At 42.7% G+C, this 24940-nt stretch overlaps 1 protein-coding gene across 1 annotated transcript in view; it reads left to right on the top strand.

Moving 5' to 3' along the window:
- The window catches only part of LOC126273046 (monocarboxylate transporter 2-like), a 99232-nt gene that overhangs the window by 56648 nt on the left and 17644 nt on the right, over positions 1-24940 (top strand). Inside the window, exon 6 of the mRNA XM_049976442.1 lies at positions 5508-5819. Within this exon, the coding sequence (XP_049832399.1) occupies positions 5508-5819 (312 nt within the window). The remainder of the gene's footprint in view (positions 1-5507; positions 5820-24940) is intronic.

The raw sequence follows: 24940 nt of genomic DNA, 5'->3' as shown, positions 1-24940 counted from the left end.
ATTTTTAGTAGCCCTTTCAGGTGGATAAGTATGAGACACACTGATCACACTTCATTTCTAGACCTTACATGCGTGCATTAACAACAACGTTTCAGCAGCGTTTTGAAATAAAAGTATGCCCTGCTTGCATTTCTTCTACCATGCATTTCTGGTAATATAATGTTTGAAATATTTTCTCCGTGTTTTGGCATTAGGAACAAATTTAGGACGATTCTAGGGACTTACAACAGAATTCTGAGAACACAGCAGCCCTCAAAGTGCGTCTTGCAAAAAAATGCACTTAAAACGTTTGAAGTTGTACGCTTCCTCCGGTGCCGAGATCGCAAACACACGCCAGTGCAGTGGTGCCCTCTTACCAAGTAGCCATTTGTAATCTTAACAGTGGAAGATATTTTCGTAATATTTAGCCGGCAAGTGAAGGACAGGTGTAAGCGTACAGTTCCCGAACAAAAGACTGTGCGCCATTTTCCTGGGCTAATTTCCAAACGTCTCAGTAATGTAGCATGTACTGCTTTACCTGAGGCTCACAAAGTCAGTTTTCGTAAACCTTTTCTCAATGCAGTTTCTGCTTTGTCGTTTAAACACTTCAGTATTGATTTTGTATATGCAATTCTAGTTGCCAGATTTTCTCTTCCACATTAGATTTCCAACCCATTTAAACGCTCACCCGATTTTAAAATTCTAGGTATGTCAGATTCCGCCCCGTTTCTAAAAACATAGTGTTAATTGTACGGCGTGACTATTTGTGCAGCGAAGGAGAAGAAATAATACCCTTAGGAAGAACTTATGGACGTCATATGTTGAACTGAAGCGAAACAGTCATCGTGCTAACTAAATGAATAACCAGAACAGCTGATTTCTCAAGGTCGTTCATATAAAAGAACTGATAGCTGGAAACCGATATTTGAGCAGGCTACCAAAATCGATCAAAGTCCTTAGCGTATGAACATTACACCGAAAAACTGTTCCTGAAATTTGATTTTCCTCCTCGCGTCCGTCGGAAAAGCCATTAACCATCGCCATCACCTTGGTGCTACCACACATTCAGAGCAACATAATCACTTCGCCAGACTGTAAGTAACTCATCAGACGTGTCCACGCTACACACATGTAGGAATCTGCCTAGGATGGAAATGTGGTATTTTCTCGTGGTCTGTTCCTCAGACTAGGGCGGGCTTCACCTTTGAATCTCAGATGGTTCAAATGGTTCAAATGGCTCTGAGCACGATGAGACTCAACTGCTGTGGTCATTAGTCCCCTAGAACTTAGAACTACTTAAACCTAACTAACCTAAGGATATCACACACATCCATGCCCGAGGCAGGATTCGAACCTGCGACCGTAGCAGTCGCACGGTTCCGGACTGCGCGCCTAGAACCGCGAGACCACCGTGGCCGGCATCTCAGATGGGGATCCAAATGAATAGAAGTGTAAACATTACAAATTGTTTACTCTGTTTGAGCCAAATCTTTACGATCAAGACTGTACGAACGTCAGAGGAATTAAAAATGTAGGTCTTTGAAATCTTAAACGAACAGTATAGTGGCGTAAGTGTTTGTCACCTATTCTCGTTCCGTAGAAAAGAACTGCCTGTGGCAACGACGCTGATGTAAATACTTTGAAGAACCATACACAACCACTAGAGATGCATTCATGCTTTATTTTACTGTGGTTTACAGTTCTTGACTGATTTCTGAAGGTAGAGCGCCACTTTCTATGCAGACTTGCAGATGCACGTTTAATGGACGGCGCAGCTGGGTGTGCTGCCAAGAAAGCCAAAAAGGACGAACACTGAAAAGTTTTGCAGTTGCCTTCATCCTGTTTGAATAATATTTATAATGACCGCTGTGGATGGGAATTCATAATAAACTGGGCTCTTCAAGTCACAGAGGTAAGTCAAAGATTATTGACAAAGAGGTCATGCTGCAGTAGAATCGGATTATGTGAAGGAGACTTATCAAGAAACATCCATCAATTAAACTGTGAAATGCACATTTTGAAGAATAAATGTGGAGAGTTTGTCGAGTCATGTCGTCATCGTGCAGTTTAAAGGAGTGTATTCGACTCATTAAAGCGTAAAATGTATCTGTTTCTTTGTAGTAATGTTATTTAGCTGAAAAGTTGTTAATAACAATCGAGATCTCCTATTGCTGAAGCAACTCGCTTGCGTTTAGAAAGGGAATAATCCGTTCTCATAAACACATATCAAACAATTAATTCATTTTCTAAATGGTGGTTCTGTTCACTAAGAACAGACGCCTTTAGTTACCACATCATTAAAACATCATAATTCCAGTATCAATGTCTATGTGATCTTGGGCACTAATCACCTCTTATTTTATTCCACCAGTCAAACAACTGGACTGCACTAATTTCCAGTCTCTCCTCCAATTACCATTTAGTTATTGAGACTATCACAGGAAGAAAAGGAGTAACAAACACATACACTCGAATCACTTATACTCTCTCAGTCGACAAAAACAAGTAAGGCAGTGACAGTAAAAATAACAATAATAGCAGTGAGCTACATCATGAAATAAAATTTATTAAATAGTGTGGATACAAGCTATTTTGTTACAGGTTATCCGTCAGTTCTTCAAACAACTCAAGGATCAAATGGCTCTCAGGACTATGCGACATAAATTCTGAGGTCATCAGTCGCCTAGAACTTAGAACTAATTAAACCTAACTAACCTAAGGTCATCACACAGCCATGCCCGAGGCTGGATTCGAACCTGCGACCGTAGAGGTCTCTCGGTTCCAAACCGTAGCGCCTAGAACCGCACTGTCACTCCGGCCGGCAACTGAAGAATCAGTGAGGTTTTTAAGGGGATTGCACTGTCTTATAATATTCTAACGTATTTCACCCATTTCATTAATTATATTATATATGACGACGGTAAATGCATGTGAGTTATCAGCTACGTCACATCAGAGAGCTTTATCAAATGTTTAAACTGTGGTACTATGTACACGTCGCTGTTGAATGTTATGATACAGTGATGTTGAAACCATTCGCGAGGTTTAAAAAGTAATGCGTTACTAAACAATTTATTGTAATTTCCTGCTCCTACACAAATGTTTCGTTTCCCACTTGGGTCAAAGACGTTTTTACGACCCTTGCAAAATACTGTTGGTTATACACTTCAGAAAATTTCGTAAATTTTATTCCCTACGATGCAGTTGACTTTTTCTAATTGCCTTCTCCAGGGTTGGAATCGCAGTGGAACTGCAAAGACATACCTTCCTTCTGCGCCTGCGTTGGGATTCAGTTCTCTGATGTAGAGAGCAATAATCTTTTCGTCTTCTGCTGGACCAGGAAAGATGGCGGTCGACCGCAATGGCGAATTCCTTCTTACTATGTTGAGGATACCGTATAAAACATAAGTTTTGACCAACCGCACTATGAGAACGTTACGTTCTTTCAATCACGACTCAGATTTCTGAAGCAAGACGAAGTATCGATATGCAACTGAAACACTATAAATCTGTACACAGAACGTATATGCCTAACTGGGCTATCGCGCTACTTTAAGTACAGAATACATCGGTTTGCATCACATGTTGTATAAAATCATAAGAGAAATTCATGCGCATAATCACAATATACGGTATATTTTATTTTTTTCCCAATTTGTTTGAAATTAAGCGCAACGGGATTTCTGCGTGATGAATTAGAACGTCGATTTTGTACCGGACGTCACCTTCACCTCCAAATCACTACCGTCTCTAGTTCTGGCTCTCGAGGAATAATGGACTGCCATTCCACCACAGACATCCAGATACCTCATTGAATGGGCCCCAGCAGACTCCAAGTATTCAAAAGGCGAAGGGTGGACACAAGCCATATAAATGTCCATTAACAAATGTCCAGCTACTTTTGATCAGGTACTGCGTACGATGGTGGCAGCAGAATGAGCCCACAGTGTTCTTCTAATACTGGCTTTCTAAATATACCCAAAGTATTTTCGTAATAACTACGCTATTTTCCATGACGTCCCATTTATGTTCCCTGAGCATTTTTGTTACACTTTCGTAAGGGCTACACACAACTGTTACGATCCTAGTTGCGTAACTTCATAAGGAAATCAAACGCTACAACTATGTAACAGAATCATTAGTGTATTGGATGCAATTTCTTTTACAGATGCATTGCAGTTTCCTAGAACCCTTCAGACACATCGTTCTATTCGCATTCCCTAATACTGAATTTACGTCTTCGTCACGTTTTATATCGCTTCTTAGTGTTAACCCTTAACACTTCGGCGATGCGAATTGCGCAAGAAGCACACCATTAATCGGATACTATGGGCTAATTTCTCTGTGTTGTGGCATTAACTTGCAACCAACCACTTTGAAAGAGGACTTCTATTCATTACGTGAAACGAAAATTTTCTCAAAGAAATTCTGCACTTCAATGCTATCGTTCAACAACGGTACTTTCCTGTTGACCATAGCATCATCAGTCAAAAATATGATGGTACTGCAGATCTTCTCTGTGAAAAGATTTTTTTATATGATGAGCACTTTAAACGTGGTTATACTTTTCCTTGGGGCACATATGACATTTGTGTCGTTAATATTGAATATTCGACGTCTTCTTTAACGTAATGGGTTTTATTAGTCAAGTATTTGCCTAACCTGTCACTTATCTGTGGAGATTATATGATCCTATCGTGGCTATTGGTCAACCATTTGCGAGAGACTTGCTGTGGGATACAAAAAAAAAAAAAAAAAAAAAAAAAAAAAAAAAAAATCTTAAGTGAATGAATGACTTTGTTATAGTTATTTTTCAGTTATTACCGAACTAGAGACAATGTGTCACAGGGTTGTGGCCTTTATGGAACTGTTTCTAATGTGGGACATATGGAACGACTGTTAAAGTGGATACTTTTAGAACATGAAACTATCGTTTGCGTTGTCAAGGAATGGCAGCGTTTTCGACGGTGAATTGTGTTTTGATCGAACTCAACCTACTATGATATATCAAAAAGCTTAATAAAGAGTGAACAACAACAATACAAAAATATCTGCTCGTGGTTGCAGAAGTGCAGCCATTTCGGTGGCATGTTGCGTTCTTGGTGAAACTGGCCCTATTGTGGGACATTCAAAAAGCGTTATAACGAAAGAAAAACCTGTAGAATCTCTGACAAACTGTTTGGTTGTTGCATAATTGCAACCGTTTGAAAGTGCGTAGCGGTGTTAAAGGACCTGAACCTACTGTTCTGTATCCGAAAGTGTTGTGCGGTATGGGAAACGTATAAAATGTCAGTGTTGATCGTTGCAGAATTATAACGGTTTTGGTATTCCAGGACCTACTGTGGGTTGTACAAAGGCGCTGTAGCGACCTGCAGAATCTGAAACTATCTTTTGCGTTGTTGCAGAATCACAGTCATAACGCAAGGGGATTGGTGGACTTGATGGAGTAGGCCCTAAGCAAGACATGTACGGCGCAGAAAAGCATCGAAGTCTCGATGAATCTGACAGTATCTTTTGTGTTGCTGCAGAGCCGCAGCCGATCTGGCGGCGCGTGGTGGCCTTCATGGACCTGGACCTGCTGCGGAACCGTGTGTACCTGAACGTGCTGCTGGGTACGGCGTGCATGATGACGTCGACTGTCAACTACTCGCTGCTGCTGCCGTTCTACCTGCAGCGACACGTGGGCCTGTCGATGACCGACACGGCGCTCTGCCTCACCATGATGGCCGCCGGCGACTTCGTGTCGCGTCTCACCGTGCCTCCCATCACGGACCGCATCAAGGCCAGGGCGAGGTACACCTTCTTCCTCGGAGCCTGCTTCATGGCCCTCACGCGATCAGGTGAGTGTACGACTAACCAGCTAGTACCAACACAGGTCCTTCACTTATTGGAGTGTGAAACCTGTTAGCACCGAAAATGCTGTTCCGATGGGACTCAGTTTTTCCACTCCCTTTCGTCATTAATGACATCGTGTCGTAAAGCACGATATGAGGCTAGGTGAATTTCCACTATACCAATCTCGTGGCAACTAAATCACTGATACACTGGCGGAGTAAGATTTTGGCTAAAGCTACGAATTGATGTTCGATTTCACAAAAAAACTTGCGGGTTGATAGGCCTTGGTCGAAGCATAAAACTTCTGCCTAACGTTTCATCTCCAACTGCGAGGGACATCGTCAGAAACAAAACTGCGAACTTCAACCAGAAGTCGAGGGAGCGCCGAATATATAGGCAAAGCTGAGGCCACTACACTCCACCACATGACGTCGGCTACAAGAATAACACTAGTAATGCCGACATTCTCGACTGAAAATCACCGATCGTAAATTTTATGGTGCTACGATGGCTACCAAATTTTATCTAATTTATCACTTTTCTGTAAAATTATTCCAGTTTCTATAAATTTCAATAGTGCATGATAATGTGATGTTTTCAGTATGACGACTGCATTCTATTTCGTCATCACCTTCTTCGTAAAAATTTTCCTCTACTTCCGATTTATCCATATGTCCCAGGTGGAAATTCCTCTTGTTTTCGAGCATACGAGTGTTAACACTTCTTTTCGTGGTACCTGTGTAAACCATTTCACAACTACAGGGAATTTTATATACACCGGTGTAGCCTTAGGATGTTATACATCGTTGGTCGATGGTAATTTTTTTTAAAAAAGAAGATTTTTATGTTCCTTGTGGGTCAAAAGATAGTTTCCACACTATACTTGCTCAACCCTTCCCCAATTCAACCTGTAATCTTACTAATGAACGGAAGAAAACTTTTCTCTTTGTGCAGCCGTTGTTCCTCGTTGATCCTGATTATCTCGTTAGGGTGATGTGCTCGATCTATATCCTTGCTGTAACAACGATTCTTCTTGAATGTCGACCGTAGATGTTCAACTCTACCAAGGTTTTAAACATACAAACTTTTTGTCTGGGATGACAGAATTTTTATGAATGTAACGGCCACTATGCGTAACTTTACTTGGGCATCGCTGGCCGACTTTTATCGATTTGGATGTCAACGTTGCACTGTGAGACTATCATTACTTTCAATCGTTAATGTTGACATTACTAGAGATAATATCGTAGCTGACGTAATGTGATGGACTGTGGTGCCCTCTACACTGCCTATACATTCGATACTTCCTCGAGATTTGGTTGCAGTTCGCCGCTTTACCTCTGAAGATATCTCCTGCAGTCGGATGATGATCATGTCTGGTTTGTGGGGTGCCAAACTGCGAGGTTGTCAGCACCTCTAGAAAGTCACAGTTGTTACACAGTCCAATTTTTTTACACAGTCCAATCTAGCCATCACGAATGCTGATGACAATGAACTGATGAGGACAACACAGACGCCCCAGTCCCCGGGCAGAGAAAAACCCAACCCGGCCGGCAATCGAACCCGGGACCCCGGGACCCAGTGGTAGGATCAACGCTAGCCACTAGATCACGAGCTGCGCACTCGACAGTCGGTGATTAACCGTTAGGGGAAAATTTATGCACTGACCACGGCTTATCAGCTCGCAAGTGTTCTGTGATGTCAGTACAGGCTATGAAAGCGTACACTGACTGACGTTCGGCTGTTGTGCTTTCGGCCATCAGCTGTTTGGGTAGTGTGATACATGAGCTTTCTCCATCTACTTTTCCAGGATGCACTGTTACAAGGAGCTATAGAATCTGAAGTGCTGCACGCAAAGCTGATTCATTTTGTTGCTCCCAACCCCTCATAGTGCAATATAAGCTCTATTTAGGAAAACTGTTTCACATTTGTGTATCCTCCCAGATTTACTTGAGCCTTAACATAGAAATATGTTCGTTTTTCTAAATTTAAGAGGTCTTATACGCTGAAAAAAGGCAATTTCTGTATTAAACGTCTAAATGTTTGAAGGAAGATTTCACCTATCGTTTCCTGCACATGGCTGTGTGCTTCTTAGTGGTATATTACAGACAGCTGTTTCTAACTACACTACACTAAATTAATACGATACCTTCGTTGAACTAAACATTTTATTAAAAATACTTTGGTCACCACCTGTACACCGAAAAATACTCACTCTCCTCAACGAGACGTCATTTCATGCTGAACGTAAACACGTAATGATACTGTTATCTGCTACGTGCAATACAATTTGTCGGCTTATTCGACATTGCAGTGCAATTTAGTGCACACGTAAATGAAATAAACGAATTGCTAAAAATGATTTGGTAACCACACAAATCATATAACATAAATTTTGTCTTCCAAAAAAAAATTATCCTTTCTTTAAGCTTGTGTTGAAACTGTTGACCTTAGACTGAACGGCACATTTGTAATCGCCTTTCGAAATGACGATGAATGCATGTAATTACAATGATGACAAGGTAGAGCATGCACTGGCGATTCGAGGACACATATCGTCTGGTGTAGTTGGGACTTGGTCATAGACTGCTACTTTGAATGCTCTCCAAGAAAGAAATCACGAAGAGCCAAATCGGGTGACCTCGCAGGCAATTAAACAACAGAATTTGGCCCAGTCCAACGTCCAGGAGGGTTATCATTCAGTATTTGCGTGGAAAACGGGGCGAGTGAGATGGACAACCGCGTTGTTGCAGCTACATACACTGTAGAATATCCAGTGGTACGTCTATTAGAAGAATCGGCAGAATGTTCATCAGAAAATGTGCGTAAGAATGTCCACCTACAACGCCTGAAATGAAGATAGGTCTCACAATAATTTCCTGTGATTCAGCACCATACTTTTACACTCCACGGCCGCTGATGTTGTATCGAACGAAGCCAGTGTGTTTTTTGGGCTGCCCAGTAGTGCATGTTATGCAAATTTACATTAGCGTGTATAGCAAACGTTGCTTCATCGGTAAACAGCACACGTTGGGAAAACTTAGGGTCAGCTCCTAGTTGCTGAAGGGCTTACCGACAAAATTCTGTACAACGTTCGAAATCACGTATCCGAGTGCCTGATGTAGCGGCAGAATATAGGGATGGAAATTTTCTCGAGAAGCGAATGACACTCGTCTGCCAATGCGGATTCATTAGCGTCGTAGCCAGAACAGCTTCTCCGTGTTCTCTGTTACTTTTAGTCTTCTTTGTTCCCCTCTTTTTGACGTTCAAGGAGGCTGTCAGCAATAGCGTCTTAATTATTCGTCCAATTGCCTGGTGCACCGGACACATGCGTTCTAGATAGATAGCCATACCGCTGTAGTGTTTTTACAGCATTTATTGTAGACTCACCTTATAAAAGTAGCATATCCAAATTATCCTCATTGGTGTACATGGCTGCACGCAACGAATACTGAAGCAGAAATGAGCGGCCGGCAAAACAGACAAGCACACACGCAAATGGGTTGACATTCTGACGCAGTGTAGCACGGGAGCTCTTGGCGGTGTCTGGACCGCTAATGCTGATTCCGGGCACAGTGCTCTCAAATTCTAGGATATGTTTCTAATTTTTTACGACAAATTTCAAGGTCGGCATTAATAAATGCTATATAACCGTAATTGTATCCTCAAGAGCTAGCGAATGCAGTTATAAAAAGTATACGGTACCATTTAAAGAAACTCGTGATGACTGGGTGTTGTGTGATGTCCTTAGCTTAGTTAGGTTTAAGTAGTTCTAACAGCTAGGGGACTGATGACCATAGATGTTATGTTCCATAGTGCTCAGAGCCATTTTGAACCATTTAAAGAATCTTCCGTCCTTCAGTATCTCTGCTGATACCAGCGCCGAAAAACACTAACAATATATATATATATATATATATATATATATATATATATATATATATATATATATATATATATATATATATATACTCCTGGAAATTGAAATAAGAACACCGTGAATTCATTGTCCCAGGAAGGGGAAACTTTATTGACACCTTCCTGGGGTCAGATACATCACATGATCACACTGACAGAACCGCAGGCACATAGACACAGGCAACAGAGCATGCACAATGTCGGCACTAGTACAGTGTATATACACCTTTCGCAGCAATGCAGGCTGCTATTCTCCCATGGTGACGATCGTAGAGATGCTGGATGTAGTCCTGTGGAACGGCTTGCCATGCCATTTCCACCTGGCGCCTTAGTTGGACCACCGTTCGTGCTGGACGTGCAGACCGCGTGAGACGACGCTTCATCCAGTCCCAAACATGCTCAATGGGGGACAGATCCGGGATCCGGAAATCTTGCTGGCCAGGGTAGTTGACTTACACCTTCTAGAGCACGTTGGGTGGCATGGGATACTTGCGAACGTGCATTGTCCTGTTGGAACAGCAAGTTCCCTTGCCGGTCTAGGATTGGTAGAACGATGGGTTCGATGACGGTTTGGATGTACCGTGCACTATTCAGTGTCCCCTCGACGATCACCAGAGGTGTACGGCCAGTGTAGGAGATCGCTCCCCACACCATGATGCCGGGTGTTGGCCCTGTGTGCCTCGGTCGTATGCAGTCCTGATTGTGCCGCTCACCTGCACGGCGCCAAACACGCATACGACCATCATTGGCACCAAGCCAGAAGCGACTCTCATCGCTGAAGACGACACGTCTCCATTAGTCCCTCCATTCACGCCTGTCGCGACACCACTGGAGGCGGGCTGCACGATGTTGGGGCGTGAGCGGATGACGGCCTAACGGTGTGCGGGACCGTAGCCCAGCTTCATGGAGACGGTTGCGAATGGTCCTCGCCGTTACCCCAGGAGCAACAGTGTCCCTAATTTGCTGGGAAGTGGCGGTGCGGTCCCCTACGGCACTGCGTAGGATCCTACGGTCTTGGCGTGCATCCGTGCGTCGCTGCGGTCCGGTCCCAGGTCGACGGGCACGTGCACCTTCCGCCGACCACTGGCGACAACATCAATGTACTGTGGAGACCTCACGCCCCACGTGTTGAGCAACTCGGAGGTACGTCCACCCGACCTCCCGCAAGCCCACTATACGCCCTCGCTCAAAGTCCGTCAGCTGCACATACGGTTCACGTCCACGCTGTCGCGGCATGCTACCAGTGTTAAAGACTGCGATTGAGCTCCGTATGTCACGGCAAACTGGCTGACACTGGCGGCGGCGGTGCACAAATGCAAATAAAAGGCGTATTACTATATATGTACACACACACACACACACACACACACACACACACACACACAGAGAGAGAGAGAGAGAGAGAGAGAGAGAGAGAGAGAGAGAGAGAGAGAGAGAGAGTTAGTGGAACTGTTATTATTAAACCGGAACGTTGTATTTATGGCTTACTCGTTTACTATTAGAATAGTATTACAGAATCTGAATCTTCATAAAACAAACATGGCTCATGGTCAGAAAGAAGGGGGACAGGTGATGAACGAAGGTGTGGGAGAAGATGGACATGGAAATCGGGAAGGAGGAGGTAGACACAAGTAGAGAGGACGGGAGGATGTAAGGAGTTCACGTAGTGTCAAAATTTCAAAGCTACCGGTCAAGATACACCATTTTGAAGAAACGATCATTTACATTCTGATTTACACAAAAGAGCAAAACAAACTGGTACATCTGCCTATCATGTAGGGTCCCCAAGAGCAAGCAGAAGTGCCGCGAGATGAAGTGGTATGGACTCGACTAATGTCTGAAGTAGTAATGGAGGGAATTGTCAGTAAGAATCCTGCAGTGCTGTCTACAAATCCGTAAGACTACTAGGGGATGGAGATCTCTTCTGAAGGGCTCGTTGCAAGGCGTCTCAAATATGGTCAGTTATGTTCATCTGGGGGTAGTTTGGTGGACAGCGGAAGTGTTTAAACTCAGAAGAGTGTTCCTGGAGCAGTTAAGGACGTGTGAGGTATCGCATTGTCTTGCTGGAATTGCCCAAGTTCGTCGGAATGCACAGTGGACATGAATGGATGCATATGATCAAACAAGTTCTTACGCATGTGTCACCTGCCTGAGTCGTAGCTAGACGTACTGGTAGTCCCGTATCACTCCAACCGCAAACCCCTCACAACATAACAGAGCCACTATCAGCTTCAACAGTTGCCTGATGACATGCAGGGTCTATGGATTCCTGAGGTTGTCTTCATACCCGTGCACGTCCATCCACTCGATACAATCTGAAACGAGACTCGGCCGACCAAGTAATATGTTTCCTGTCATCAACAGTCCAATGTCGGTGTTGACGGTCCTAGTCACGGTGTAAAGCTTTGTGTCATGCAGTCATCAAGGGTACACGAGTGGGACTTCGACTCCAAAAGCCCAAATCGATGATGTTCCGTTGAATGATTCGCACGCTGAAACTTGTTGATCGTCCAGCATTGAAATCTGCAGCAATTTGCAGGTTTGCACTTTTGTGACCTTGAACGATTCTCTTCAGTTGTCATTGATCCCGTTCTTGCATGCCGCAGCGATGTCGGAGATTTGGTGTTTTACTGTATTCCTGATACTCATGGTACACTCGCGGAATGGTCATTCATATCTAACTCCGAGGTGATGTGTCCCATAGCTCGTGCGCCGATGTTACACTACGTTCAAACTCACTTAAGTCTTGATAACATGCCATTATTGCAGAAGTAACCGATCTGACAACTGCGCCAGACACTCGTCTCATTGCCGACCGGAGTGGCCGTGCGGTTCTAGGCGCTACAGTCTGGAACCGAGCTACCGCTAAGGTCACAGGTTCGAATCCTGCCTTGGGCATGGATGTGTGTGATGTCCTTTGGTTAGTTAGGTTTAATTAGTTGTCAGTTCTAGGCGACTGATGACCTCAGCAGTTAAGTCGCATAGTGCTCAGAGCCATTTGAACCATATGACCTCTTCTTATACGCGAACGCTACGGTGGATATGTGTGATGTCTTTAGGTTAGTTAGGTTTAAATAGTTCTAAGTTCTGGGGACTGATGACCTCAGATGTTAAGTACCATAGTGCTCAGAACCATTTGAACCACTTTGTTTTGGTGACAATTAGTTGCAGTAAAGCTGCAGTGAAAACTAAACTGGAGTATTCAAGTGTAGAAAATCATACTGGCGGCATATGCTTCGGTCTGGGCACCCCGTAAATGCATGCAGTAGCCGCTGCAGGGTTTCAGATGGAATCACTTCAGTATACAGTGTATTTTACAATCTGTCTTCACTTTCAATCAATGTACCAGCAAGAAAATCACTGGCACTTTCCGAACGGCTGCTAAACATCACTGACACCTTCTAAACCGCTGTTACTTTTACTAAAACAGTATACTTCATTAATGTTTTTCAGTAACTCACGAACTTTATTGTTGGACACATTTTTTTTAAAAAAATTGAAAAATCGAATGAAATAAACAACATTAACTAAAAGAAAAGTAGCACAAAAACATTATTAAATAACAATACTGTACGAAAACAACGACGTCAGGTGAAATGAAAATTGTAAGCAAGTATTAAGAAATACTGTGTCAACAAACGAATAATGCAGTAGCACAGCTACCGCAGTACGTATAAATTGAAGCCTTGACCATCAATATCAAGCACTGAGTACATTTCCAGATTGATCGATACTGAGGGACCCTATCACACATCGACTGTACCCAAGAATGGCTCTGAGCACTATGGGACTTAACATCTGTGGTCATCAGTCCCCTAGAACTTAGAACTAATTAAACCTAACTAACCTAAGGACATCACACACATCCATGCCCGAGGCAGGATTCGAACCTGCGACCGTAGCAGTCGCGCGGTTCCAGATTGTAGCGCCTAGAACCGCTCGGCCACCGAGGCCGGCTCGACTGTACCCCTCCACACCTGATCTGAACCCACACAAAAGTCTGTGATTACTTGAGAGTTATACATATACTGACAGAAAATACAGCAACACCAATAATAATGTAAAGTAATGAAATTTCGGGAATACATTTCTTTAGGTAACATATTTAAGTTATCAACATTTCAAGATCACAGATTATGTGACCGCAACATGATCCATTGAAATTTTGAAATGTTAGTACATGAACAATGCAAAAATGTTCACAGATGTCAGTTTCTGTGATGGAATTCCATGACTGCTGCACTTTGTCAGTCGGCATGGGAACAGTTAATGTTGGTTACGCATGATGCTGAAGTAGCCGTCCGACGATATCCTATATGTTCTCAATTGGAGACAGACCTGGTGATCGATCACGCCAAGGCTACATGACGACACTCTGTAGAGTATGTTTGTTTGCAACAGCGATGTGTGGGCGACAGTTAACCTGTTGGGAAACCCCCTGGAATGGTGCTCGTGAATGGTAGCACAACAGGGCGGATCACCAGACTGACAGACAAATATGCAGTGAGAGTGCGTGGTATAATCACGAGAGTGTTCTTGCTGTCATACAAAATCTCACCCAAGACCATTGTTATAATGACGACGAACGAGTCGTCGCCAATGTTGACTGGGGGCCAGTGCTAGAAACATAAATCACAGCAGGTTTGTCAGTAACGTCGATAAGGTGGTGGCTGCATGGTCTGGATCTGCAACGACTAAAATAACCAGAAGTCGTTAGTAAAAAATAATATATATTGTACTTACATGGTTGTACATATAAACAGATACTGAGGCCGCACTTAGGCCATACGTTACCAAGCGCCTTGTTAGAGGTTGCTTCCTATCAGCTGACGGCTATGCTACTTTACTACTTGACGTCCCGAGCAAGAGTGGACGAGAGCTCGCTGGAAACTTGATACAAGCCGCGGAGCGGCGCTGGTTGCGACTCGCGGGTCCAGCGATATCTATTACGGACCGCGGTCGATAACTGCAAGCCCTAACAAGCGTGGTATCGAACGTTGATACCACAACCATTACTGAAGGTACTGGTCAAGTGTATCTAACACGCAAACAAGTTTGTTGCACGCCCTCAGCTGGTCTCCATCACTGGCACTGAGACGGAACCAGTTTTCATCAGAAAACACGACTTCCACCTTGCCCTCCAATGAGCTCTCACTTGACGCTACTGAAGTCGCAACTGGCGGTGCTTTGGTGTCAGTGGAATGCCCGCTACAGTGCGTCTGGCTCGGAGCTGCCCTCCAAAGAGATCTCGCTTGACACCATGGAGGCGCAAACGGCGGTGGATTGGGACCAGAAGAATGTCCAGCACAGGGCATCTGACTCGGAGCTGCCCCCGAAGTAACTGATTCATATCCGTTCGTTGTGTCACTGTGGTGCCAAATGCTACTCAGATTGCTGCATCAGATGCATATGATGCGCCAGAGCCATGCAACGAACACAGTGGTTTTTCCTCTCTAGACCAAGTGGCCGTCCGGAATCTAGTCTTCTTCCGACCGTGCACTCCCGTGTCCACCGCTCCCAGCAGTCATGTACAGTGCCTACACTCGTACCAAGTCTTTCGCAATATCGCAGAAGGAGAATCTTCTTTCTCATGTCCCTATTACACGACCTCGATCAACTTCAGTAAGGTGTTGATAATGGCGTCTTTGTCCCCTTAAAGGCGTTCTTGACTAACATCGAATCACCAAGTCCAATCTTAAACATAGGTAATGCTCACGATCTTTTAAGCGTGTATTTTCAGTAAACCTGATTTGCGTCCTACTAGCACCACTCTTATGCAACTGGCGCCAAATTTGAATAGACATCATATTTCAGATGTAGAATATATGTGTAGGGTGATTTCTCTCCCTCTACCGCTGAGTCTTATGCAACCCGTAACACCTTCAAATACTAGCGCAAGATTTTCGTATTTTCTCGCCCTCTTTGTGCGAACTATTACTCCTACAGAAGAAATGAACTTAGTCTTTTTTTAGGAAATTTAATGTAGTCAAAATCTATACTGGAATCCGTTTTCACTAGAGGCTTTACTTCTCGAATTATTGAAGAAAAACGTACAAATGTGGCCTTCAAACACATTTTTATTGAATAACTCGAAAACTGTGGCCTCCAGAAAATACGTGTTTCCACATAATTAAACTGCATAATATTTTCTATCAAAATGTCCTATTCTTTTTTTTTCAGTAGGGCTAACAGTTTGCGCCTAGCGAGCGATATAATATGAAAACCTTGCGCATGATACTTCAAGGCGTTGCAGGTTGCACAAAACCCAGCGGTAGAGTCGGCTGAATTACCTTATAAACATATGCAAGTTTAGTATAGCTGTCATCATTACTCGCTTCCCATTTGCAGTTGCTTCCCTGCCATCCAATCTGCATATAGCTAACGTGTATTCTGCATTGCTTAATCTATACACTGGTCTACCACTTTTCCTTCATCCAGAGGATATCCACCGCCATAATCGTCTCTACCCTCTTGTGCCACACATCCTTTCAATATCGAAAATATACTAAAATAGTGTTTCTGTTTCAGTTGTCTTTATAATAGTTTTTCAACTTCCATTTTCCTACGTATTTCCTCATTTCCGCTCCTCCTCCTTCTGTAGTCCATTTCTTAATTTCCTATGTTTCTGACTCATATGTAGCAATACTTTCCACAACTGTCTGGTGTATTACTTTTTATATTGATTATTAGTTCTTCATTCTATAAGGCAGAATTTAACTGTCGTGTTGCCTTCTCGCTTTCTCCAGCTTTATTTGATTTCTTCTGTGCACCTTCCACAAACAAGTTGTGTCACCCAGAGATGTTTAAAAGCTTTGCTTCTTTCACCTCGCCAACGTCTATTAACAAATCCATTGCCTGATTTTCTCTCTTCGCAAGATATTGCAAGATTTACTGAAAGATGGCAATTGTCACATCGTTCTCTGAGTTTGGGTAACATATATTCAACATCTTCAACATTTGTTAGAATGATCAGTTTGTCGTTCGCTAAAAGTAAGAAACACAACGTTTCTATTCCAACAGGAATTCCCATACCGTTGCATTTACATTTACATTTTCTGAATGGTATTGAAAGGGAATGCTGTGGACTTCAGAGAGCGATCAATGAAAATCTTTCAGAAAATGTTGAGAAGTTGTCCGCAGAACTTTAGATATTTTAAATTCGCAATACTCTCTGAGTACCTCTCATAATAACTTAATTTCAAATATCAGTAGGTATTTTTAACAGCAGAAAATACTCTATATTCTTTTAATGTTAAGAGAACAATGTTAAAAGAAACACTTTTATAAAAGAGGAAGGGCTTGAAGGAGAACTTCCCATTGCTCACAGAAGGGGATGAGGCCCAAAACATAGACAACGTTACTTGTAGTGAAAACGGCATTGCCGATACGAAGGTTAAACACGTGACAGCTATCGTATCTGTCAAAAAAGCTTCAGTAAGCAGGTGATACTTTTAGAGGTAATTTACCTCGGCAGATAAGCCATGTTATACAATTCCGCGGAATTTCCAAGGAAACACCTTATCTCATAAAGGGAATGTACCACACTAGAATGCTTTAAATATCGCTGTGCGGGAACCAGCTCGCTATCATATTGATTCGTACGATATAGACGAATGCTATATGTAGGACAGCAGTAAAGGGCACGCATTGTATATTCAAACGTATCCTCCCTATATGCATTAACTAATAATTAAATAACAGAGTGATCGGAAATTCGAACACAACAGCACTCCAATCGAATGAAGAATTATTTAAAATACCGAATGTTAAATCTGAAGTAGTTATTATTAACGGGGTTCATAGAAAACCCAAATCGAGTTATAAAAAATATTCTAAAATACTGTACGACGGTGATATTTGATATTTTAACTTAGATACCTTATCAGACGAAAGTGATAAGCTAAAGATTGGCAGTAGGCCAATCACAGTAAATATACAACCCAGTTTGTAATTTGTTTGTCATTCACGATTTATCTAAATTAGTATAAGTTGATGTCAGGAAAATGTAATTTTTGCTTTAGAAAAAGAAGTTTAATTTTTCTTTAACTTGCGCATGATTAAATATTGTGGCACTGTATCAGTGAACAACCTTGTTTCTGAGCGCATCTCTAGCGAGAAGCTGGGCCGAAATGTACCAAACACGAGAGCTTGGAGTGCGGCTTACGACGTATCCTCGTTCGGACAATCCGAATAATATGTTGACTAATTTTTTTTTACCAAGCACTAAGTACAAGCTATAATCGTTCATGTATATTAAAAAAAATTAGTGATCTGTCTACCAGTGTGCTGCGAGATAACCTTGCTGACTAGGATCATGCGCATAGATAGTGGAGCTTCTGCACAGAATATTAACTTGATCATATAAAGGCCGAACCGTGAAGTACAGATAGCAGCCAACCATCAATCAAAATGCATGCATATAGGTGAAACCGTCGTAGGTGTAATAGGGCATGAAATCGTCTCCCAGATTAAACAGTAATCGAATACAAATGACATGACACAGTTTCATAGACTTTACTGGTCCCATACAGATAAGATTTTTTGCATGTAGATTGAAGCGGCGAATGAAAATTTGTAACAAGGCCGGGAATCTAAGCAGGATTGTATTCAAATTTTCTCTCGCCACTTCAATCTATATATATATTTATAAAACCAATCGAATAGTTTACAGGAATGCTACTAGTTAGAGATGTCCAACTCAGACAGTCATTTGATGGGTACCTTTGTCATTATCGTTATGACCCTAACAGGAGTACTTTTCTGAAGCCCTTCTTTAAAATCTGTGGTTCGGCTTATGGGTCTGTAGGAACAGGTTTCTGTGAGAGTTTTGTCGGCTTTTAGGAATATCGAAACTCAGTTCTTTGGGTTTCAAAGCGAGATACGCGCATATTCTAATATGGCTGAAGAAAAGTTTTATTCTGAATCAAAACATAAACAAATTTTTGGCCATGGGTGCTGGTCAGAAAACTGGATTTCAGGAAGCGAACGACGGAGAAAAGAGTGTAGCAATGCTGTCATGCCATTATTAAACCAATAATGTATGGTGGAGAACTAGATGGGGTGAAACAGTAGATAAACCGTTAAAAGAAAACTAGGTCCGCGTTATATTCTTACATTGAGCTGAAAAACTGGCTTGGCAGCTAAGGCAATTTAGCCTCTGTGGGTACTTTCCAACTGTGTTATGATGGTAATGAATATCGTTATGCCTTCAGCTGCCAGCGATGGATGGAAGAAATTGGGATATCAGTTGAATGACTGGGAACAGTGAGTTGTAGTGTAGCAGGAGTAGGTTTGTTCTCATATTTTGGGCGTGTATGGGATGGAACTCAATGCATTTGTGGCAGGAAGTGTGGATTTTAAGTAGGGGCAGATTTTTTGGGGGTGTTAGTACTTGAAATAAGGACGGATGGCAGAGCTTTTGAACTGGATTTGATGGTGCTCGTTGTATTGTAGGCATTGGCAGGATATTAGTTTGGGTAGAGGGAACGAATGCTTAAGCGATTAGCATCAACTTCAGTCAAGGTGTCCTACATGATGGAAGCAGTGATGGAGGGAGGGATTGGAAGGTACCGGGCTGATGTTAGATCTGGATGTAGCTGTTCTCACTATAAAAATTCCAGTCAGCATAGTAGCAACCTTGGGTTCATTTAGTTAGGGTATTGCGTGGCTGGGTTCGTTGGTGTAGAGCAAGAGTTATGATTGGCTGAAGTTGCGAGGTCTTCCTCTACTTTTCCATCCGTCCATTAGTTTCCACAATAGTGCAGTTTGCATGTGTACAACATGCCCCACAAGCTTCAGTCTTCTTTCAGCAACGATTTTGTGCAGGCTACGTAGACCACTTCTTTGAATTTCATCATTTGAAACCTTGTTGCGATAATTGACATTCAAAATTTGCCTCAAGCATCGTTGGTGAAAAATGTTGAGCTTATGTGCCGAATTTCCTGACATTTTCCCGGTCTCACAAGCGTACATGGCCATTAGCAAGATGACAGAAGAGCGCATCTGGAACTTTTTGGACGTACTTATAGAGGCACATCGATCGCATTCGACTGGAGACTGTAGAAGCGTTCGTATTTCGGGTACTGATGCCTTGATCTACGTTTCCGTTGTTACAGCTGAGGCTGCCGAGATATGGGAAACGATGGGTATCTCGTGGTACGTTGTGTTGCACCACAATTTGAGTCCTGTTGAACTGCCATTCCATCCAGCATTGTACTCATTAGTTGTAAAATTTGTGGGATTTGTGCCAGAAAAATGATGTCGTCAGCAAAATCCAGATCCGTAAGCCCAATTACCTCATTCTAACTTATTATCGTGTTGAAGTTTTTGTGATTATGGAATCAACGACTAATATAAAAGGCAGTAATGACAAAATGCAGCCTCGTCTGACACCCGTGAGAACAGTGAAGAAAGGGGCTTTCCCATGCTGAATTCTTACGCAGCAACTCATTAAAATAACCAAGTTCGGCCTCGAATACATCGCTCTTTCTGTGTTCCTCTCCGCCGTCCAATTGTCTCTTCAGCACGTGTACTCACACTTTCCCCAAATTTAATTTATTGCGTCCCATGTCCTCCGGTAGATTTTGAAGTGTTTAGGTTCGATTCGTAAGGCTCATTATGAATGGATTTTCTACTTCCTAGCGTTATATCCTTCGTCACATCAGATGGTCGCTTACATTGTCAGTATTGCTGCGATTTGAATTTCACTTTTAAGTCCGCTCGTACTAGGAAACTGCCCGACACAACATCAACAGCACGACAGGTAGGTGTATTTGGTAACTGATAAGGTAGTAAAAAAAACCAAAAAAAACGGTTGTGTACTTGGCAGAACGATTAATCTAGAAACAATCCTGTTGGATGAACATCCGCAACTGAGCGTTATAGCAGAGGTTGACAATACCGCTTCAGTTGTAAATTACTTTATTTTCACACGACAGTGTCGGACTGTTATAAGCACATCCTCAGGTGTCGTAGATGTGCTGTCATCCCCGAGCCCTTCTATACTGACTACCCTTGGATGGTGCTATGTGGTGATATTTCAGGTATGTGAAGGATCATATGTGAATAAGATGATCGTTGGGGATTCTCTAAAGAGGAAAATGAGATGCGTGGAAAAATCATTGTTACATATGCGGTCAGCAGTCCAGATTTCAAGATCAGTCATTATTTACGCTTCGATCTCATCAGCTGCAATTCCATCCCTGACCAATGAGATGAGAATCAACAACGTTGGGCATGTTTTACTGAATTGGTGAGCTGAGATTGGCATGGAATGAAGCACCGCTGTTTTGGCCACAGGAGGGTAATTGGTCGTACCGACCGCCGTGCCATTCTGCCCCAGTGACGTAGGGTTGAAATTTTAGCAGGCCTGATGCTACTACAGCTCTTCATGTAGCTTCTAATTGGTGTTACGATGCTGAGTGCACCCCTTTCTGTCCTCCCACTACGAATAAAAACCAGACAGTACCAGGAGTCGAACACGTATTCCCTGCATGGCCATCATCCACTCCGACCACCATTTCAGATGCAGAATGGTATGGTACTGGTAGGCTTCAAAGTGTCCATCAGTAGAATTAATAGTAATGAAATTTTATCTATGTATGGTTTGGTACACATGAAGTTTAAGCGAATGTTTGCAGATATTATATACATTAATGGTTCAGGGACGTAGGGTAACGCTGTTGAGGCTCGAAAGTACAAGTGGTGAGGTAGTTGATTTGAAGGAGTGCGCAGGTTTAAGATGGAAAGAGGCATGGGATTGATTAGGTCTAAGATGCTTATATTCTACGTTGTATTTATTGATTTGGAGAGTTTTTGCTTCTTTTATATAACGGCATATTAGAGGAAATTTCTTTCGTTTCTTAAATGGCTGACATGATTGGCTGTTGCTGGCAACAGAAACAGCCCCTCTTATTTAGTGAAACATCGGCTGGTTGGAGTAAACATCACAATTTGTTCTGTTACTATTAAGTAGCAATGGTGTACAGGACGTCTAGTTTCTCTTCGTGCATACTCTTCTATGTTAACAAATTGCCTGTAGGCATCTGTCTCGGGTTCTTCGGCCGACGTTCATCTAATGATTTACTGACGTTTCGCCAGCACGAGTGGCTGGCGTTGTCAAACCTTCACCCTCCATTGCCGGTGGTGAACTGGAGCCAAGCTCGCGGCCGCAGACTATATGTATCTGGCGCGCCAACGTCCGAGGGCTTCTCCGCGGTCATTTCCGGTGCGGTTCTCCTCTTGCTATCTACGGCGGTCGTTCGCTCCAGTACGGGAAGCCAGGATCCGTTTACTTTACGGCTTTCCTCTCTCTTCTTGAAGCTGTTCCCGTGTTTTTGTATTTCTACAGCTTGTCTGAACAAGCGCGTGTGATAGTGCTTCTCTGCAGCCAGGTATAGGTCTGCGTGTGTCGGTTTTCGATACACACTGTGTCACAGGTTTTCGCCATCCCTTGTAACTAGCACATCTAGAAAAGCTTATGTCGGAATGACTGGACGATCAATCAACACTAGGATCAAAGAACATAAGCGACATTGGAGGTTGGGGCAGGTGGAGAAATTGTCCGTGGCAGAGCATCCACTGAGTGAGACCTACCACGTAATAAAATTCGCCGACACGGAAGTTCTGGCCAGCACAACAGACATTTGTATTACAGAGAACAATCAGCCCCAACCCTGTTTGATACATGCCTTGAAATTCTAGACAGATTTGGAGATCGCTTCGCCTTCCACATCCGCCTCCCTTCACAACCTGTATTTTGTACCCACTCATCCAGCAATCACATCTTCTTCTCTTCCTGGTCACTTTCCAAAACAAAACAATAATCGGAAAACCCACTTTGCAGAATCCTATATCCTCCCTTCTGATCACCAATGCTAGTACTCAGCTGGGCTTACAACCTAGCTACTGGCACCCACGAAAACGGACGAGCGGGAGACACTGAGGCAGCTGCATACATTTCGTACTTGGTCAACGAGTCGAGGAAGATCGGTAGACACCTATGACAGCGTAACACGATGTGTGATTTCGGTCCACCGGCCGAGGTGGCCGAGCGGTTCTAGGCGCTACATTCTGGAACCGCGCGACCGCTACGGTCGCAGGTTCGAATCCTGCCTCGGGTATGGATGTTTGTGATGTCCTTAGGTTAGTTAGGGTTAAGTAGTTCTAAGTTCTACGGGACTGATGACCTCAGAAGTTAAGTACCATAGTGCTCAGAGCCGCTTCTGTGATTTCGGTCCACTTCCTGGAACCTTGGACTTATGATGACCACTGAAAACGGATCCAGTCCGCTGTAAGTTGTAATTCTTCCGTATCCACTGCCAGTGTGGAAAAGCATGTTTTTGGAATTCTATGCGCACACCTGAAGAATGAAAACCTCATTGCTGTGGCGGCAGCAGGGGTTGGGAGGGCCGGTAAGACAATGGAAGAACGTTCAGCCCATTAGTCGTCAAAGTCACCTGTAGACGGCAGCGAGCCTCCTTGGCAAAATTTCACGCGGAACCAACGTTTTAGCTAGGCAGTAAACCACAGCAGCGTTAAAATCGTTAAAATCAGTGTTTTTTTCGTCGTTTTGCCTTTAGTAATATTATCTAATCCACCTAGTTTTTCATGCTTCACGAACACTTCAGCTACATTAATATCATGTCCCGAGATACCACATCCCTTAACAATTATTATATCATTAAATATATAAATATTGATATAACGTGAAGACCTACGATAAAAATAACGTGCGGCCACACATTTATTTATACTGGAGCATTCTTCCACATGAAACAATTTATATCCATTAGTAATACCTCCACACCCTGAAATGGTTTCCCAAATCGGAGTTTCTACAAAGAAAAAATGAAATTAAAAAATATTTCCCTATCTATGTAACAAGTAAATCGGCTCAAAATACCATACTGCAAGTGAAAGAGATATATCACAACGTTTCTATAAATGAAAGTGGTATATAAGAGCATTTCTCGGTAGAGATCTATTGCATCTGAATACAAAATTTAATAAATCCATGTTTTAAGTAGATCTCTTACTATTGATGTGTAGATATCTATGAGCCACCGTGGTAGTTCTATGTCAGTGATATGTCCACCTTTTAAACAGAAATCCACAGTGGAACGCCTCTGCATGCTCCTCTCTTTCCCGCAGTAAGCAGACGTGCCCTATTGTATGTCCCATTTCGTAATTACAGAAGACACCTACGAAACATAATTCTTATTTTCTTCACAGTGTTGGCATGTTATTTGAAGTTGTCGCCACCCCCTTACATGCCTTTTTTTGGAAGGGTGTGTTGGATTTTCGAAGAAAAGTGAGAAAGGAAGAATTCGAGTTTTGGTTCCTAGTCGCCTCTGGTTTCATTATGTCCTCAAGAGCACCATTAATTGCCAGTCAGAGTCAGCGAATTCATTCATCGAGCGAATTTATGCTGAAACAAATCTTTAACGGATCATAGTTAACGTGCCGATTAGTAATGACCTGCCCTCCCATACTATCGCAGTAGCTGCGAAACTAAATTTTGGATGAAAATCGATAGATAAACAATACACATGGGGATTCATTTAAAACACGTTCCATCTTCTTTCAAAAAGCCAGTCCAGCACTATGCTTGAAGTAGCTATGTATCTGAAGATGAGCCTGAAAAAGTTCGGAAACAGATTCATGGAATGAATAGATAAATATTCCAGAAAAAAGTGACCAGTTGCTGTTTTATGTGGCATGTACTAATGCCATGAAAACGTCTTGATTACTAAAAACTTCATGTATGAAGCGTTTCGAGTCGTCATCACCATGAGATAAAATATGCTTAAGAAAGCACAAATAAGGGAACAATACAAGGAAAACGAACAGTCTCACATACAGTTGTCATTAGGTGATATCTGCAAAAGGTGTTATTTGTAAACTTACCTTCTTTTATGTACTTTCATGTTTAATATATTTCAACTATCACAATGTGGTTCAGTCCTGGAACTCATGCACACTACTCTTGTTCATCAAAAGCTACAGTGAATAGACAAAAATTTACAGACACTAAGGCGCTGCAGTCATTAACTGTGCGGCTGGTCCCGGCGGAGGTTTGAGTCCTCCGTCGGGCATGGATGTGTGTGTTTGTCCTTAGGATAATTTAGGTTAAGTAGTGTGTAAGCTTAGGTACTGATGACCTTAGCAGTTAAGTCCCATAAGATTTCACACACATTTGAATATTTTT

Source organism: Schistocerca gregaria, chromosome 5 (assembly GCF_023897955.1).
Source record: "Schistocerca gregaria isolate iqSchGreg1 chromosome 5, iqSchGreg1.2, whole genome shotgun sequence".
Lineage (NCBI taxonomy): Eukaryota > Metazoa > Arthropoda > Insecta > Orthoptera > Acrididae > Schistocerca > Schistocerca gregaria.
This window is presented reverse-complemented; position numbering and strand designations above follow the sequence as displayed.